The 18,923-nt window shown below is 39.9% G+C and overlaps 2 protein-coding genes across 5 annotated transcripts; both read right to left on the bottom strand.

The window, feature by feature from the left end:
* Window positions 1–6,565: 6,565 nt before the first annotated feature.
* Window positions 6,566–8,371, bottom strand: LOC306969011 (uncharacterized protein). Its single transcript, XM_079564620.1, has 3 exons — window positions 7,513–8,371; window positions 7,041–7,185; window positions 6,566–6,965 (listed from the first exon to the last, which is right to left on the bottom strand). The coding sequence occupies exons 1-3, from the start codon at window positions 7,910–7,912 to the stop codon at window positions 6,689–6,691; spliced, it is 822 nt and encodes a 273-aa protein (XP_079420746.1). The 5' UTR covers window positions 7,913–8,371; the 3' UTR covers window positions 6,566–6,688.
* A 459-nt stretch (window positions 8,372–8,830) lies between these two features.
* On the bottom strand, window positions 8,831–18,191 carry hps4 (HPS4 biogenesis of lysosomal organelles complex 3 subunit 2). Of its 4 annotated transcripts, XR_013793884.1 has the most exons (13): window positions 17,903–18,191; window positions 17,629–17,719; window positions 17,346–17,489; window positions 17,171–17,278; window positions 15,844–15,960; window positions 15,398–15,492; window positions 15,243–15,315; window positions 13,783–13,907; window positions 12,730–13,297; window positions 10,300–10,426; window positions 10,177–10,203; window positions 9,461–9,572; window positions 9,053–9,067 (listed from the first exon to the last, which is right to left on the bottom strand). XR_013793884.1 is itself a non-coding variant. In XM_079576615.1 (12 exons), the coding sequence occupies exons 1-12, from the start codon at window positions 17,932–17,934 to the stop codon at window positions 8,896–8,898; spliced, it is 1,764 nt and encodes a 587-aa protein (XP_079432741.1). In that variant the 5' UTR covers window positions 17,935–18,191; the 3' UTR covers window positions 8,831–8,895. The 4 variants fall into 4 exon arrangements, 2 of the variants coding, with proteins under 2 accessions (XP_079432741.1, XP_079432742.1); XM_079576615.1 differs by lacking the exon at window positions 10,177–10,203 and having other exon boundaries at window positions 8,831–9,067; XM_079576616.1 differs by lacking the exon at window positions 10,177–10,203 and having other exon boundaries at window positions 8,831–9,067; window positions 17,963–18,191.
* Window positions 18,192–18,923: the final 732 nt, after the last annotated feature.

Below are 18,923 nucleotides of genomic sequence, written 5' to 3'. Positions count from 1 at the left end.
AAGGCCCGCGCTCATGTGTAGTTACACATTACGGGTCATTAAAGGCACACTGCGTAACATTTTGGACTATACTGTTGCCAATGACCAGCTCGACACAGAAAATGCTATTTTTGCAGTGGGTAATCATTAAAGAATGGATTTGGATGAGAACCTATAACCTGTTTAAATCACAAATTCTACTGACTTTAGTCGACATCTCCATGGCGACGAGCTGGAGACCTACCCACTCCCGGTAAAGTTAGTCACGTCTTAGGAGAGGTGAGCCGTTCACAGCAAAGGCACATGTTTGTTTGTACATTTGAGGTATTTTTCCATATCTGTCATAAAATAAAAGCCAAAATCAAGGCCTTAAATGACATCAAGCATTAAATTGAATTCAAATTGGCATTAAATCAAAATTTCTCTGGAAAATTATGATATTCCTCAACCATTTTTTACTGTATAAGTTCGAATAAGTAGGAAAAGTATGGGCTAAAACATCCTCTGCTACAGTTTTGGCTGAAATTGTTTTGTCCAATTCTCTTTCTTCTGTTTGTAGAAATGTTTGCAAACCTCAAAACACGGTCAATTGCAAATCAATTGTTTTCTGCATTTGTAGCGCTAAAATATACTATTTGACTATTAAAAATGACAGTAAAAAGACACGTACACCTTTGTTACACTTTGGACACTTTCACTAGACCTTGAACTTGTACACTCAACATGTGTAATTACTTTCTCCCTATACTTACACATGGAACTCGCGGGCTGCAATCAAAGTGTTACCGATATTTTTATTTCAGTGTGTTACTAAACCAACACAAATTTTAAGAAATGTGAAATGAATATCACGACTAAAAACTGAGCTCTCGGACAGTTTTAAGTTCTTTCCCATTTTGCAGTCACCAAATCGAGCGATAACAATGTTGTACGATAAGTCATGTAGGCGAGTCATATTTATGGTTATTCAACATATTTATTTAAATACTACACTGCTATTCAGTCCGACGTCTTCCTGCCTTTATCTTAACACCGGTTGCGTCTCACTTGTTAAAATACGTTGTCGACGTTGTAATTTGTTTCACCAAATACCGATCTCGGGCCGTCGCTGTTCCCACCTTTGATTTATTTTCCCCATCAAGAGACATCGACGAACTCGTTTAGTGAGAGGCAAAGTTAATGTGCCATTGCGTCTGTTGGTCACGACTCCTCGTTCAATAATCGCTTGCGCTTTTTCCCTGACTTTTCTTTTCATTTGCCTTTTCTGCTCAACCAAATGTCTTCATCACAGCTGTTTACTTTGACAGACGGTTGGTAAATACTGTATATTTCTAGTATGCCTTTATTCGACGATGTTTAAAAGCCGATGAATTGAGATTTCAATTGACACTGCATAGCGATCTAAACATTTGTGTAACTTTGTCTCTAGCGGGATAGACTTGACCTTATTTAAAACGATATATTAACGTTCCATGAATTGAGTAATATGTGTAATTTAATTATCCTTTATAATCACACGAGTTACGAAATAGGTGCTAATTGTTCACTCACACTGGCCCCACACCTTCAAAAAGCACAATCTAAAAGTATGTTTACTGCTATCGCCTTTTTTCTCCTTTTTGTTCAATGTAAAGTTTAAAGTGCATTTGTTTGTGTACTCTGCAAAAGTCTTAGGCAGGTTTAAGAAAGCTATGAACTGTGGCCATTATCTCCCAAGGTGAACCTCAAACGAGCTTAAAGATTGCTTTAATTCCAGGGTAAATGACTCAACGAAACCAATCATTTCAGCATGTAGTGAGCATGGCATCCTCCATCTTTAAAATTCTGTCAATCAATGTAATAATGTCCAGGTCGATAGAACTAGTATTCTAACAGCTAGTCCAAATTAAAGACTCTATACCTGATGTTTACAAACGAGGAAAGAGAGCTAACTTTCCTAACACCTTTCTAGCATCACTTTTTTTTTTTACCGGGATGCATTTTATAAAAACATTTGCAACTTTTAGGGAGGAATACTGCCTTGCTTGAGTTGTTCTTATTATCAGTATTCTTGTTCCTGGACCTATTCTATACACACTATTGAGCTGAGCAAATGTTTTGTCCCCTCAAAAAAATCTTTGATGTACAATTAGATTTTTGCCCCTCTGTTAAACCTGTTACCTGCTTAGGGTTAGTTAGAGTTAGGGTTAGGGTCTGTGTCACATCACATGGCGTTCCTAACCCTAATCATAACCCTAACCCTCACCCTAGTCCCCTGATCAGGTGGGACGGCAAGTAACCGGTTAAAACAAAAGAACTGCTGACTGGAAATATATTTTTAAATTATATATTTATTGTTTTAGTTAAAGTGCATCAACAAACCTTGAAAAATAGCAACGGCCGTCACAAATTATTAATACTAAAAGGTTGTTACATACATCTTATGATGCAGTTACTTGAATAATAGAATATATATATATATATATACTATATATATTTAAAAAAACACATTGTTTTTCTGAAAATATGAATCAATTTGACTTACTCGATTTTTAATATAAATAGATTCCCCCCCCCCCTAATATACTACATCAAAGGTTTGTAGATCTTGATGTATTCTTGAGTAAAAACATATTACTCATATCTGAACTATCTGAAACTTTGAATCTTAAATGTCCTTATAATACTAAGGGGATGAAATGGCTGCTCCCCCCCCCCTCAATATACTGATCAGGTATTGGACCATTTAATGAATTTGTCTTTTGGCCAACAGTGATGCATAGTTAACATTTACACCCCATTAAAACTTTTGCAAAGTATTGTATGTTTATTAATTGTACGTGTTAAGCCATTTGCCTACCTTGCTTGTTAAAAGTGCTGCCTTTGTACAATGATATCCTTGTTTGCGACTGAAAAGCCGCTTTACTCTCATTATTAGCAGAGCTGTGTTGTGTGGACCCTCCTTTTATTTATGTCTCCCCTTACCTTTCTCCTAATGCCTTGTTCTGGTCCAAAGACGCTGTTGTAACTTTGCCTGTTTCACTAAGCTTAACGCGTCTTAAATGTCCCACACGACTCCCCTCCTCCAGCCTTCAGAGCCTTGCCTTTCCCCCCACATGCAGTATGTGAGAAACGGCAACGGGCCTCTCCCTGACTACCTTGTGCAAAAAAAAGATGGTGCCAGAAAATATGTATATTAAGATTCATTTTAAATAATTGCAATTCAGCACCAAAGTCGCCATGTTCTGTCCATTTTTAAAGATGCTACACCGCTACGTGTGTATATAAGGTACATGCTCACACTGATTCCGTGTGACAAAGATTATCACTTTTATTTTGTAGTTTGTGGGATTTTTTTTTTTTTCCTTTTTGAGGCCTTTATTTTTTACAGAGGAACGGTTGTTGGTACAGAGTGAAAATATGAATAACTATTCAATGAACTGTCAAAGTAAATTAGACTGATTCTGAATATATGGGATCTTCCATTCTATAATATATAATTTAAATGAATGGGGCTGATCTGGAGATTTTTTTTTTTTTTTATGATCCACTTGATTTGTATGTTTTGAGTTTTTTCCTCAGGATCTATGTTTCGTTTTTAACTTTTAAACGTGATATTTTATTGGTGTGACCTTTTTTTTTTGCACTGCCTCATGTATTTTGAAAAGAAAATCTAATTTTTGTGTCTGTTGCCTTGAAATATTGAATACATTGCTTTACCATCGCTCGCCTTGAGGTCACTCTTCTGTCGGCTTGTATCAAAATCCCTAATTTAATTCACTCGACACAGTAACATTTCAAAGGGTGGACTTCCATTTCACAAACATTACCGCTGTTTTTCACAAGATGAATCCAGTTTACCACAAGCCTTCTTTATATACAAACAAATGGAGTGAAGCTGATGTCTTGATGTTTCTTTGTTTTTTTTCATAAAAACCAAAGAGCTGTCTGCATCCCACGGTTCACATTGTTTTTTTGTTTACGCAATGTTTCTCATTTTTACCAACTGGTTGTGTTCACAGCTTAAAGACAGACTGCGCAACATTTTGGATTATACTGCTGCCCACAAAATATACTCCTGATGATCGGCTAGACACAGAAAGTGCTATTCCTGAGGGGGGTAATCAAAGACTGGGTTTGGACTTGTGAATCTCATGTTTGGCCGCCTTGAGTCAGATGAGTCCCATTAAAGTTACAGTACAGTCAGAATAGCAAACACACCTTTGTTCAATTATATATATTTAGATATTTTTTAACAATAAAATATCTGTAATGCTTGTATTTATTCTGTTTACTGGGTGAAATGTTGCGCAGCGTGGCTTTAAAATTTGACTGATACATTACAGATGGAGGACAGGGCCTTTAAAGCATTGATTGGGCAAACAATAGACTGTCCCACCCACCTCGGGGTCCGGACATAAAATATACCATTCATTTTTAGCATTGATTTGTCAAAAATGTCAAATATTAAGAGTTTAAAAGCACGACACTGGCTAATCAGCTATGTGCTAACTCATGGACATATTACACACAAGGTGACGTTGAAGATTTGTCTAAAAGGTTATAAACTGAAAAATTATTAAATCATTGTATTGATGTATTTTCAAGTATTTGTTGGGTTTATTTCTTGTAAAATATCTGTGTGATGGTCGGTAGTTAACACATAGTTGATTTGCTGGCGTTGTGCTTTTAAACTCTTCATATTTGAATTCTTCAAAAAATTAATGCTTACGTCCGGACCCCGAGTCGTGCCCGGAAGTGGGTGAGCTCGATAAAGACACTGGCTCCAAGCACCAGCGTTTTGAACATGTAAAAGGCGAATAGTACCACTGAATTCTGGCCTGTCCTCCTCTTCAAAGTTAAACTGTAGATGTTTTTTCATGTGACATTGTTGGAGGTCAAAACGCAAGCAAGCGCCATGGTAACGACTGCTCAAAGGGCTTGCGGGTTACTGTCCCTGCACTGTCTGAAGCACTGTTTACGTGAGTCAAACAAGTCTGGGCTTTGTTTTTACGTATTCTCATTAGAAACAAGCTGATGTGCGTTTTTAATAAAAATTCACAAGCTAGAGTAATTTAGCCAGTAAAAAACAAAAAAAACAAAAAAAAATACACAGAGCCCTGTAAAAATCACAGTTCAGACATTTCTGGTTGATCCCATACTTTTTCTGGAGTCGTCAAGTCGTGATTTTGTGCCTATCGTGTTGCCATGGTTACTGACCTTCAACAGACGTAGATGAAAACGATCTATCGCTTTTCCGAATGTCACATGAGCACAGCCTTGGGATGTCCCAGTAAAATGCCTCTTTAATGTCCTCAATGCCCCTCATGTCCGTTTCATTTTACAGGCAGAGAAATTATGAATTGCTGACCTGAGTGTGCCACAGGAGTGTTGGATAGTTCAATTTGAGCATCGTATAAGGAGAAAAGAGGATTTCAGGAGTAAAGTAAAGTGTTCTCGAGGGCTCCAGCTGCAGCAGGTGGGCAGAGACATGTATTCAAGCGTGAACTTTCTCAGACGTGGCATCTGCAAAAATGGCAAATTCTGATAAATGCTGTCTCTTTTTAAATAAATGTGCTATTTTATCAGAAAAATGGGTTGTGTTTTTGTGATATACATGAGCTAATGCAGGTTCTGTTCAATATTTTCAGTACAACTGGTTAAAAAATGCGGTACATCAGGGGTTTTGCAGAAGGGCAAAAAGGGCTAGAAAGATGGAGAGAGGCTAGAGAGATAGTAATTTGTTGGATGTTTTAAAGGGTATTCATTGGCTTTTGTAATACAGTAGGAGGACCCTTACCCTAGCAATAAAGAAATCATTCCATCTTTTGAATGGAGAAAATGGGACCTGTAACTGGATAAAGTCATGCAATTAAACCTTTCCTTTGGCTGAAACTGAAATCTAATCAGTGCTGCTAAGGGGTTGAAAAGGATGGTAAACTAACCACAAGATAGTTAGACATTTGTCTTAATAGTTGGTCATTTATGCAGAACAAATTGAGACATTGCCCATTATGTGTGGCCAGCTGGACTTGGCTCCTTCAATCGTGTCTTATGAAACAAAAGTGGCCTGTTTTCTATCTGTTGCAATTAGGAAATTATTTGCAAAGTTGTATGCTAATAGACACCATTATAGGAGGCAGAGAGACCCATTTACAGGAAGGGATTACAGGTTTTTGATATCCTAAACAGCCCCAAAGAACTCATTTTAAAGTTTTACACTCATTAGTGACTTAGCAGTTTCATCCAAATGTGGCTCAGGATTTGTTATGAGCTCACGATTAAAAACAGAGTGTATCTTAGTCTAAAATGATTCAGCAAAAGCCTCTAAAATCCCAGTAATGTACAGACAGTCTTGACAATGTTTAACAGAATTGCAGCAAATGCACAGGCCTTTGTTTGTCCAGGTGCTGTTGTCTCTACCTTTCTGTACCAACTGTGAAAACCACATCCTAAAATAGAAAATCTTATGGAGTAGGTGCAAAAGGAGAACACAGCTGAAAAAAGTGGACAACAATGCCAGTCTATTGATAGAAGTCACAACTCTGCACTTTTGACTAGTGTGCGCTTTAATAAACGCAAAACAACTCCGTAAACTCACAGTATAACACAATTTATACAATAATATATAATATTTTTAAAAACAATACATTCATAAATTAATAAAAGTTGAAAAGTGCATGTATTTTTCCATTTGTGCTTTCTTTTGATAGATTGTATTCCAGTCCTGTTACTTGTAATAGAGGGCTATGAATGGGGCGTGTAAGATGTGGACATCATTGGACTTGCAGGACAGACCACAATCCAAGACCAAACTTAGATCTAGGCCTCTTGATGCGTCGTCCCAGACTGGGTCACTGTCCTTAGGGGGGCTTTCCACACGGCGCATGTTCACCAGACTCAGTCCTGGAGATGTGACGCCTCCCGCGACATCTTGTAAGTTTTTGATAAGGAAATGTAAGTCCACTCTTATCTCTGTAATGTCTCCTTGTGTTGAAGAACTGTACCTACAAATTAATGAAAATGTTACGGTCATGTTTTACACAGGAAGCGTTGAACTGTGGGTAGAACGGAGCGGTTACCTCGTGGGGAGATTGTGCTTTGCCAATGATGAAAGCACCGGTCGAATGGGAACATGCTGTGGGTTGGAGAGCTGCAGGTGAAGCTCAGCCCTGGTCACTGTCAATGAAGAAATCTCCTTCAACAACAGGAACTCCACATCGGCCTCTGAAAAGAATAAGGAGGAAGTTGAGAGAAAAGCAGAACACTTTTGAATGTCAAAGATCCTCAAGTGTCAGAGATACTAAGGCCTAAAGAGTATGCTCTGATTGACTCCAGAGCTGACCTAATCTGTCAGCAGGACACTCACAGAGGACATAATGCAGCTGAGACTCATTTGTATGCAGATGCTAAATCAACCTATTGTGACCTCTCAAGTGTCTTTACAGCAAATCACTGCATATTTAAGTGCAACTGATGGGCTCACTGATGAAATCTTTATTGTAAAATAAGAATACATAAGTGTTGAGTGGTGGCAGGATATGTTTCGCTTACCTCCTCTGAGTCTCCCTTGTATTCCTTTCACGCTTCTGCAGTGCACTTTTTGTTGACAGCAGTGATAAACCCTGCGCACAAAACTGAAGAGGGACTTTCCCGGGAAAATCGATCCATACGAAACTCCTGGTAAAAAGGGACGTACTCGCAGCGGCAGCAGCGTGGAGTCGCCCTGAGGCGCCGCCGTGTGTTCTATCCAAGGCGCCGTGAGCTCTGCGCAACGCTCCCGGTGCGCATCTGCAATCCCACGTTTCCAACGCTTCCATATGTCCACGCGTAAAGACGCGCGTCCATCATATTCCACTGTAGTCCTACGTGACAGGACTCGACTGTACACACCGGTGTCACCTACGAAAACAGTCACGAGAAATAATACAATCCATGTTCGTGCGGGCGTCATGTTTCTGCCGATGGTGGACGCTCGGTACTCGTTAATTCCTGCGTGCCAAATCCTGATCCGCGCACTTCAGGCCTCGTATATAAGCCCCACGACAATGGTACATCTTCCCACTTAGAATTTGAATCCTGACCCTGCCCCTCTTTGTGTCCGTGCCCCTAACCACCCATTTGCCCCCCGCTGCTGACTTTAAAATGCGCTTGCATAATGAGGCGCCCCGAAGGGCCTCGGGCTCCTCTATTCACATTCACCTACGACTAATGACTGTAATTACTTTATGTTTGGACCATCAAGGGCGATCCTATTTACAGATGTGAAATAAAAAATGACTGTAATAAGAAAAAACTGATATTGCAAGAATGTGACACGCTCAGTTTGAAGCGATGTAAAGGGAAGCGCGAGGCCTAGGGAGAGGACTGCAAGTTTAGACAAAACACGTATGTTTAAAATGATAGTAAACGGTTTTTTTATTATGACACATAATGGTATCACAGATGCATATTATTATAATAATGTATGTTTTAAAGAGCTGCTTGAGTGATTTTCTCCACTGTGAGATTTATACATTTTCATACTTTATCTCACACACACAGTCCATGTTTATGTTTTCAACAGAGCCAACGTTTAGGGGGAAAAACACAACTATAGATTATAAATACCTTTCTGAACTCCACATTACATAAATAGGACTAAACAGGAACATTGCTAAATATGATGTCATAAATACATTGCTTCACTAAAGTTTGCATTTTGTTGTAACTTAAGTCACAAGCGCACTACATTCATTGAATTAAAGTGGTGAATGTGCACATTAATGAGATTACTGTAATCATGTTCTTATGGTATGTGCACTTTCAAATTACATGCATATTCAAACTTAGACTCTTTCATATTTTTTATGTTTATCACATGTACACAATATTTAGAATGTGCGTTTATGACACTATTTACATATGATACAGTGGATGACCTTGAACAGAGTCCCATTAAAGCAGGTTGACCCCATGTTTGAGCAGTCGGTGGCGGGCCTTGGTGGGCAGAGAGAAGGCACTGTCCTGGTGGTTCGGGATACCAGAGTTTCTCACGGATCCGCCATGTTGGAGGAAAAATGTCTCCTGCGCCACACTGCGGGTCCCATACACAGCAGCACCTGCACTCCTGCACACAAGAACATGGCTCCATCATCTTACAGCAGAAGTTGATGCAATGGGAACAATGTAATGTAGTTTATACATGATCCGACTTTTGACATGTATATGGTCCGGGGAGTGAAATAATAAACGTGTAAACAACATGTGAATAACAAAAAGGTTGCGTTTTTATCAACAAGTTCCACCTATTTGAATTGAAATGAGTGACTGATAGCACATTGCGTTAAAAGTCTAAGCTGCAGCACTTCGGTAGGTTTCCTTCATTATGCGGGGGGGCAGTGTAGGTGTGCAGGCATGTGCAGATTGTCACATACTGGATAAACCCCCAACATCCCCGATCCCTGCCCCCAATATCCGTGCTGAAGACCCCCCATCACCTCTGCCCCGCTGCTGGACTGACCTGATAATAGCCTCCTGCAGAGTTTCAGTGTTACAGAAATGCGAGTGAAGGAGTGAAGTGGCCCTCACAAAAGGACGCTCATGGGCTGCTCCGGGTCGACCAGACAAGTTGGCTACAGAGATACAAGACACAGGAGGTTCAGGACCTGGACAGGCAGTTTATGCATAGAATGACATTGGTCCGAGACAAGTTGAAGTCTGATTTTATACTTCAGTAAAATGTACATCAGACAGCAAACTAACACGCCACTGTATATTGTATCAAAAGCACCTTATTCTGGATGTTTGAGAATATTATATCACTGGACAGAACGTCAATACAAATATTTTAGTTATTTTTGCCTTTTATTTGGGGCACATTTCAGTTTTGGCGCAATGCGTTCAAAGTTTAGCCCTACCTGATTACCTACCTATTCACTGAGGCTACTAAAGATGATTTTTATCTATGCATTGGGTGGGCAAAACTGCGAAATATTAAAATATGAATCAATCAATTTGATTATATTTTATTCGTTTTATTTATTTCATTTCATCTACTTATTCTTACTTCATACCAACAGTTTTTGAAGCTTTTTGGTTGGTACTCGTCATTGCCATTTACAGTAATTTTGCCAAATCTTTGCTTTTCGCTTGCCCACCTCCTCCTATGCATTCTTAACATTGTGAAAACATTTACAGGACCATAAACATTTGGATGCACCGAATGTAAATACTCACTCTAGAAGAAAAGTGAAAGCTTGGAAACTGAAAAAGATTAAGTCATCAGAGAAGATTAGAAAAAAAGAGGGAAAGCAAAGATGAAGAGGAGACCAGCTGAGGTGGGTATTATGTGGGCTTTACATGTCAGCGTGCTCTGAATGCAGTCGAAATGGGCAAAGACATAGGGTCCCTGAGCGCCTGGGGGTCCTGGGGTGACGCTCCTCAGATGGGCCTCTAGTCCATTGAGCGCGGCCAAGCTGCTGTGATACTGGATACAAACCACAAAGGGAGACATTAACATCACAAAGACAAATTAGTGCACTCATGTAGCCATAAAGTGGAAGGGCTGGCTTAAATTAATACCAACAGTGTTTGAAGCGCGGATCACACTGAAGCTTTAGGGCCAAATTAGATTCAAATTGTAATGAGTTGGCGGATTACACGGGGAGATATTGTGATGCATGACAATAAATGTGCCACAAAGCTGCTTTTTGTTACACTTTTGCTGAAACAGAGCTCAATAAAATTCAGGCCGACGTTTCTTGAGGTCACGTCTCAGGATGAGGACTTGGAATCTTTTAGGATCTTGCCCCCTTTGTTCACTTGTCCTACACAGCTCAACCTGCTATCCACTATTTTCTACTGGTTGGTATTGTAATTGGTTGCTGATTGGTGAAAGTGAGGGCAGTCTCCTTGGGAAGTGCTTTGTTATCGATGGAGTACGGTGTAGGGCTGGTGGAAATGAAATAAATGATTGCCATTTTTATTGTTAGTGGATTCCCTCCTTCCTATCGTGTATATAATTGTCCCATAAAAACCTCCAGAGCCATCTTTGGGCATGTATAGTATCAACGTAGAGGCTAATAACATTCTCCTGGTATTGGCCTGTGTTGCTTTTCCCTGTATAATCCACGAATGAAGTCAGAACATTGTATCATATAAATAAATAAATGCTAAAATCAAAGCAAATGCAATATCGGCCTTAATTGTTCTTCTTCAAGCCAGGGGAAGATGGAAATTTGCAAATAGCACCTGGCACAAAGCGTCTTTTCATAAAGATTAATGTATTTTGTGCATGGTGACTGACAAATAAACTCAACTAAAATTAATGAATGAAGCTGTTTATGGACCCTTGAACATACAAACGTTTCTCATGTGACACTTTCAAAATTATCACATAACAATCCAAAAGGAGTCGTTTAATAACAGAAGCCCATGCTTGCTTTATTATCCAATTAAGTATTACTTTATAAATGTGGACATACCATATCAGGGTTTCTACAGGTGGCAGCAGATCCCAAATACAGTGCTTTTTAATGCCATTTATTGCCTAAATTCATTAATGCTACAAATGCCAGCATTTCGCAAGATTTGTAAACATACAATCAATCAAACAGAGGAATGAGAGGGAATTTTGACACAGAGGGCAACTTTTGAGCAAAAGATTGTGTACAATTTCTGTGAAACTTGCAGCTGAATTTGTTTTGGACCATGGTTTTTGTGTTATTGACAAATGTATACTGTAAACATAGGTGAGCAACGTCACTGAGTGGATTCTGTCTCTATGGAAGATTATATCTTCTAAGAAATTTAGATTTAATGCCAGTTACAATGAAATGATTTTAAAGCCTTCTTTTTGGCATAATTCGGCCAATCCAATCCACTTTATTTATAACGCACTATTAAAAACAACAAAGTTGACCAAGGTGCCCCACAAAAAAGACAATATAAAATACAATCATATATACACGTATACAGTGGCAAAAGAGGGCGATTTGAACAGTAAAAGTCAACTTCCAGAATAGCTAAACGCCAAAGAGAACATATGCGTCTTGAGGCGTGATTTAAATACAGGAAGGGAGTCAGCCTGTCTAATACACAGAGGCAGCTCATTCCACAGTTTGGGACCAAGGACGGAAAACGCTCGGTCTCCTCTGAGTTTGCGCTGGGTTCGAGGAACCACAAGCAGCAATTGGTTCGCCGATCGCAGCGAACGTGCCGGGGAGTAGGGCAGATATAGGGGAGCAAGACCATTGAGGCATTTAAACACAAATAAAATAATTTTAAAATCAATTCTGTATTGGACTGGAAGCAAGTGAAGGGAAGACAAAACAGGTGAAATGTGATCCTGCTTTCATGAGCCAGTTAAAAGGCGCGCTGCGGCGTTCTGAACCAGCGGCAGGCGTGCGAGCGAGGACTGGCTAATGCCAGCGTACAGAGCGTTACAGTAGTCCAGCCGCGTCGTAACAAAAGCATGAATCAATATTTAAAAGCTGGCACTGGCTTTAGTGATGGCTTGATTGGGGACAGGTGCCGGGATTTTGGTACCAAGCAAATAGATCGAAGAGACCTTTTAGATTTACTGCAAACTGGTTTTAGCCAGTGGAACCGGGGGAGCTCAAAGTTTGGGGATTATTCTGCTTTCTGACTGGATTATCAGTGAGAATGAAAAATAAATAGATAAATAAATAAAGAACCAACATTTCAGTTTTTGTCATTAAAATAAAGTTTAGATTTGAAAATGTTACCTTTTAATTAATACAACTTTGAAAAGCCTTAAAATAAACTCACCACTTCCTCCATGGCGTCCGAGTCGTTCAGGAAGTCCGTCTCCACCAGCAGGGCCAGCACGAGCCCTTTGACCCGGTGCAGGTACAGCGTCATGGGCACCAGAGAGTCATCATGCTGGCTGTCATTTGCTCCCGAACCAGTAGGGGGCAACATGTGACCACTGCCCCTCCTCAGCCCCCCATCATGTGATACATCAGTCCCACCAGCTCCTTTAAAGTCCAACATCGTCCTGCAACTTTGCCCTGTGCCTCCATTCACACAGACGGCCTCTTGCCCCGAGCTGTTCACGCTACTATCAGTAAAATCACCACCGTTGGTATGAAAGCTGTGGTAAAAAGAGTCCTCTTCATGTTCAAGTTTGCCGTTTGGGAGGGGAGAGTTGGAAGAAAGGAGCGAGTCAGCGTTGGCAGGGTTACAAACCTTTCCAGGTGAATTACATGGCGTTTCCAGAGGGGACTGGGAGGATCCTGGGTCGGACGGCTCGGAGTCAGTCGAATGAGTGTCCGATAAAGTTCGTGACAAACGGGGCTTAATGGGTTGGGAGTCTTTACATGGAGTGGAGTGGGCTCTGGGAAGACAATAGGCACATACAGTAAGACTTGGATAAACGCATAAAAGAAGAGCAATAATAGTCATGTATAAGCCCAGATATATATTACCACAAAAGCTAATTCATTTCTTACACATTTTCTCATACTGTGCAGTGCTCTAGCGCAGTGGTTCCCAACGTCTTTTGTTTTGTGGACCCCCTGGACCTTTCAGTGGTAATCCGTGTACCCCCTACCTCAATGGTGTTGCAGTTTATTTTGAAAGCAATCACTTAACAGCGATTTATATGTAATAAGGTTCAAAATAAACCTAAAATTCTCCCAAAACTACACATATGATTGCAGAATATAGCTTTTCTTATCAAAATAATGTTCAGTTTTTTATCTGAAATTGTTCCAAGTACCCCCTGCTATATTCTCGAGTACCCCCGGGGTCCCTGTACCCCTGGTTGGGAAACACTGCTCTAGCAGGCACAATTACTCTTTATATGTAAAAGTTCAGTACTTGACTTCTTTGTCGACCGGAGCGGACTGTAGATAGTGCAGCTCAGACGAGGTCAGAAACACGTGGACGGAGCTGACGGATTCTCCCAGTGAACCAGAGCCGCTCGCACCGCTGTGTTTTTGGGTCTGAAATTAAATCAAATCTGTCACATGTTTATGATGAAATAAATGGTTCAAATATGATTCTTGTGATGAAGTTAAGCTTGTACAATGAATCGGCTCAACGTGCTTTATATGTAATTTATAGATTAATAATATGAATACAATCTAATAAACTTTTGTTTCTGGACAATGCTTGATTTCAGTTTCATGTGACGACAGAATAGCTGCATCAAGTAACTAATGCAGCGGTTCTTAAATTGTTCACATCAAGAACTTGTTTTCTTGTAGTAGAGTAAACTTCTTTTAGCACCATGTGAATACAGAGGTTGAATTAGCACAGTACTAGTTTGGGTGGTCCACCCTGTTCACGTCTCAAGTCTGTCTCGCTATGACCGCTCCACTTCGGCATTGGCGAGAGCTGGGTTGATCCCAGCTCCCACAAATGCACACTGTCGTTGTGTCCTTGGGCAAGACACTTCATCCAACTTGCCTCCAGTGTCTGCGTATATTGGTGTATGAATGAGAGAGTGAATGGTTGACTGGGGCCTTACTGTAAAGCAATTTGGGCCTGATGAAGGTGGAAAAGCGCTATACAAGCTGAGTCCATAAACCATGTCTAAAAACTTATTGAACAATGCGACAAAATGGAGGATGAAAATACAACAAAAAATGACCTACAAAAGGTAAAAAAGGTGCCACAAAGAAACAACAAAAACGTGCTGGAAAAGCAACAGAAACACAATTTAAAAAAATTGACAAAATCGCAGCGATACTGCAACTAAAAAGTCACGATCAGTTTTGTAGGTCTTAGCTTTCAAATAAAGCATTGCTCTGGCCTATAGGCTGTAAACTTCAGTCAAGAAGGTTTTAGTTTTGGGTAAAGCTGAACAGGAGAAAATGGGATCAGGTAAAGAGGTTAACTCACAATCGGGATGTGCATGGTTTGATTACAAAAGTGTAGCTTTAGATGCATCACTTAAAGAGACTAGATGCAAGTTGGCCATTTTATACTCACTACTGCCACCTCAGGTCATACTTGTAACTGCACCTTCTATATTAAGCTCGTGCATTACGGACCAAAATAACTTTTTGAGTGATTTTAGAGGCAGTTGTGGTGAATAAGTCTGGGCTCAATTCACACCTTAGAACATTGCTGGAACATGTAGGGGGATGAAAATACTCAATTTTAACATTTTTAAACTCCGTATAGCCCCTTAAGTATAAATTACTTTAATGTATCTGAAGTTAGAGAAGACCTTGAAGAAGTCCAAGTTTCCCCAATGTTGCATGCACCACAGTTTGAGAGCCACTGAGCTGCTGTGGTTGTGATGCTTTAGTTGAACAGATGCCGGGCTGTACCTTTATAAACGTCTCACTTTCACGAACCATCACCTTCATAGTGAGCGCTGGCGTCATCTGAGTGCTCACAACTCTGAAAAATAAAGACATACTCAAATAATTTTCAGTCGTAGCATAAAACAAATATAGTCCTCTGTCAAAAAATGTAAACTTGCCTTCCCCTGAAGAGGATACAGCCTGCCAACACTAGAGGGCAGCGCTGACATGCCTGGAGAATGAGGGCTGCTTTCAAAAGGAGGAGCGGGTCAACCTGAAAAAGATAATTCAGCTTGTCTTGAGTAAATATGTGCGTTTGCCTAAGGAAACACTATGGCTTTTGTATTGTAACTGCAATGACGTGCAGAGTAAAAAGGGTATTTGAAGTTGTAAGGTCATTCTTTCATCATATGACAGGCTGGAAACAGATGCAAAAAAACGCCCACAATGAGACCAAAAGAAGACATTAACAACATGTAAACAAGCAGCTGTATGTGATTTAGACATGCACGTAATCATGCCACGCGGGATTGGACTAATATCCATCCGTTTGTTATTACTGATTGAAAATGACATAAACCTCTTGCTCTGTAGCTTGTGCAGTCATGCAGTGTCTCATACGCACATTTGTTGAATCAATGGTTTTCATGCAGCTGAAGATGTGGTGAAGGTCTGTGGAGCCTTGCTGTAGATGCGAGAGATACTGTGCCCATCGAGCGGCCAAAACCTCCCGTCTGTACAGCTGCAGAAAACAAAGCAAGAAATCTGAAGGTAGGGATGGCCAGATTCAACATTTATGAGTGATGAGTGTATGAGGATTACTTTGAAGAAAAATATTGCAATTTTACGATTATCGAAATTAAAAAGGAAATAACTAGACTTTCTGGAATAGTTTACACAGTACTGTCTAAATGTTCATTTTTTGTATTTATTTAAGGGTTGTTGTATTGAGCAGTCAGTCTGTTATCTCTTATCTTTATGGTAAATATGTAACTATAATGATTTCATAAATATTCCCTCTCTGATCTGTGTTTCAAGACATTCCTTTCTAAAGGAATAGGCCACCGTTTTTACATACTGAGATATGTTCTTACCTTAGCTTTGACGAGTTCTTTAGGGCCTGTCTGATCTTCCCCCGTGCCTTCAGTCACGTAAACACAGCGCAGACGGCGTTAGCATTTAGCCTCTCCCTCTCTCCACTATAGCTCCAAAACAGGTCAAGATAGAAGCTACCAAGCTCTTCCACGTTTTCCCTATTTAAATATGGTTACGTGAAGTGTTACACTACAAAGTATAATTACTAAATATAATATAATTATTAAAAGGGGGGACTATATTGTAAGGCATAGTAATACCAGGAGTAGTTCGAAATCCGCGCAGTAATCTTCACTTTACTGTGCGGATGCCAAACTACTCCTGGTATTACTACGCCTTACAATATAGTTCCCCCTTTTGTCCGCTTAGAAAATCCACATTGTTTAATTTTGTGTAATTATAATTTGTCGTGTAACACTTCACGTAACCATATTTAAATAGGGAAAACGTGGAAGAGTTTGGTAGCTTATATCTTGACCTGTTTTGGAGCTATAGAGGAGAGAGGGAGAGGCTAAATGCTAACGCCGTCAGCGCTGTGTTTACGTGATTGAAGACATGGGTGAAGACCAGACAGGCCCTAAAGAACTCGTCAAAGCTAAGGTAAGAACATATCTCAGTATGTAAAAACGGTGGCCTATTCCTTTAATGTGGCATTATAACAAAGCACCTGCACATGGTTCTCTTGGGACTCTTCCTTTGACAACATGAGGCAATAATCATGAAAATTGATTATTTAACCTGCCGCTCACTTCATATGTTTTGGACTCTGTTTCATCAGCCTTTCTTTAACGGTTCAAGTAAACACCTTTGCGAAATTAAAAAGAAAAAGTGTACGATCGGAAGTATAAGGATGTTACCTCGTAGCTTTGTCGGACAGCCCCATTGTAGAAACAAAACAGATCAATAATCTGATCCAGCAGTTCACAGATGCTGACAGTGGGGACATCGACAGAGCAGCCCAGGGCCTAAAGCACACAGCCAAGTCATGCAATAAAATGTTAAGTTACGATGAGGTGTGAAGCAGCAACTTACCCAAAAGAAATCATCCTTCATCCGGATTGCAAATTTGTTCCTGTGCAGCCTCAGCACGTGCACCGGGGAGGAGGACAGTTCAGAGACGCAGCGACATGCGCCAGCCAGTTGGCCACAGAGCAACTCCTGTTTGTCAATGGGAGTCTGACCAAATGCACGACATCATAAAAAGTTAGATACTCACTTTAAACTGTAAAGTCAGACCGTGTTAAACAGCAAGACAACTAAGTATGTATTGTTGTGCTGCTGCTGCTGCTGTTGTTGTTGTTGTTGTTGTGCGCACCTCTTCAGGGTAAAAATAGCAGATGCCTTTCCTTGTGGGATCCTGCTCTTCTGTCACTTTGGATCCATCATACAGGAAAAAGTAGTTGCACCTACAGAAAGTAAACATAAATCAATCAAATCATTATAATTGTGATAATTCTGACAAATTGCAAATGTTGTTATGCTGTATTCAGATCAGTGTTGCATAGTAAACATAGGTGAATAATGCATTACTTTTCAGGCAATAATGAGAGAATAATGCCATTATCCACCCAAAAGCAGGCTAATCTTACCTTCTTAAGTCTGGTGGTATGTGCTCAGCCATGACCGACCGCAAAAAAGAAAAACTCTACCTTGTATCCATCAAAAAACTTGGGATTGTGTGGTTGCTGGTGGAGAAAAACACTTAATACAATAGTTTCCTGTGTTCTGTTGTGAACTGCGCGATGGCAAAACGTAATCGATTTAACACTTCGACCGCTAAAGAAAATGTTTTAGCCGCAGTTTGGTCCCCTGTTGTCTTACTTCAGCCTGTTTGACAGAAGACAGCCCGCCGCTTGAGGAATGCAGGTCACACGCATTAAAAAGTCATGTGAAAGTACGGCGGGGGAGAGCGGACAAACGTCATGATTCTCAGTTCTCGCCCTTTTCTTGCGAACGAGTATTAAAAAGTTAAATATGAATTATGTAAGTGTAATGTAAAGCTTTCAATACACTATCGCTGTTTTAACAAATCATCATTGTTGACTCTTTTTTTTTTTTTTATCTTTATTCAATTTACTTTTTCATCAGTAAATTAAAACATAAAGCATCAAAGACAAATAAATAAATAAAATAAAATTGTTAGCATTACTATTTTTTTTTTCTTGTGGGTCGGTCGAGTTTTCTGCGCTCGATTGTTGATGACTGAGGATTATCGTGAACGCGCTTCAGTTTCATCTTGATCCTGATCGCGCCTCCCTGAACTACCATTGAGAGAAACACTATGCACGATTCTCCTGTTTCTTTTGATAACATTAAACATTGATTATGTAACGTTCAGCCCGTGTACCGTTACTTCTACAGATGTGCATGCACGAGACCACCCCATTGCATTTCCCCCTCAGACAAAAACATGCACTCAAAAATTATCCCAATGTTTATGATGTGGATTATTTGTCATTTGGATTAGCAAATTATATGTCCGCAGAATTTGAATATTATCATAATATAAATGTCATCATCATAATCAAGATTTGTCTTTCCAAGCATGTAATTATTTTATTTTATTTTTTACAAAGGAAACAATCACAAAGGCAAGATTGTCCGAATGCA

The sequence above is a fragment of the Gobius niger genome (genome assembly GCF_951799975.1).
Source record: "Gobius niger genome assembly, chromosome: 1".
Lineage (NCBI taxonomy): Eukaryota > Metazoa > Chordata > Actinopteri > Gobiiformes > Gobiidae > Gobius > Gobius niger.
The sequence above is the reverse complement of the archived record's forward strand: the minus strand, read 5'-3'. Positions and strand labels throughout refer to the sequence as shown.

Coding starts and splice junctions, on each gene's coding strand:
- LOC306969011 (XM_079564620.1), bottom strand. CDS start 7,912: ATGACGCCCGCACGAACATGGATTGTATTATTTCTCGTGACTGTTTTC. Junction 7,186..7,512: donor ACAAGGGAGACTCAGAGGAG/GTAAGCGAAACA, acceptor TATTCTTTTCAG/AGGCCGATGTGGAGTTCCTG. Junction 6,966..7,040: donor AAGCACAATCTCCCCACGAG/GTAACCGCTCCG, acceptor ATTAATTTGTAG/GTACAGTTCTTCAACACAAG.
- hps4 (XM_079576615.1), bottom strand. CDS start 17,934: ATGGCTGAGCACATACCACCAGACTTAAGAAG. Junction 13,908..15,242: donor AAAGTGAGACGTTTATAAAG/GTACAGCCCGGC, acceptor ATTTAATTTCAG/ACCCAAAAACACAGCGGTGC. Junction 13,298..13,782: donor CCGGTCGACAAAGAAGTCAA/GTACTGAACTTT, acceptor TTGTCTTCCCAG/AGCCCACTCCACTCCATGTA.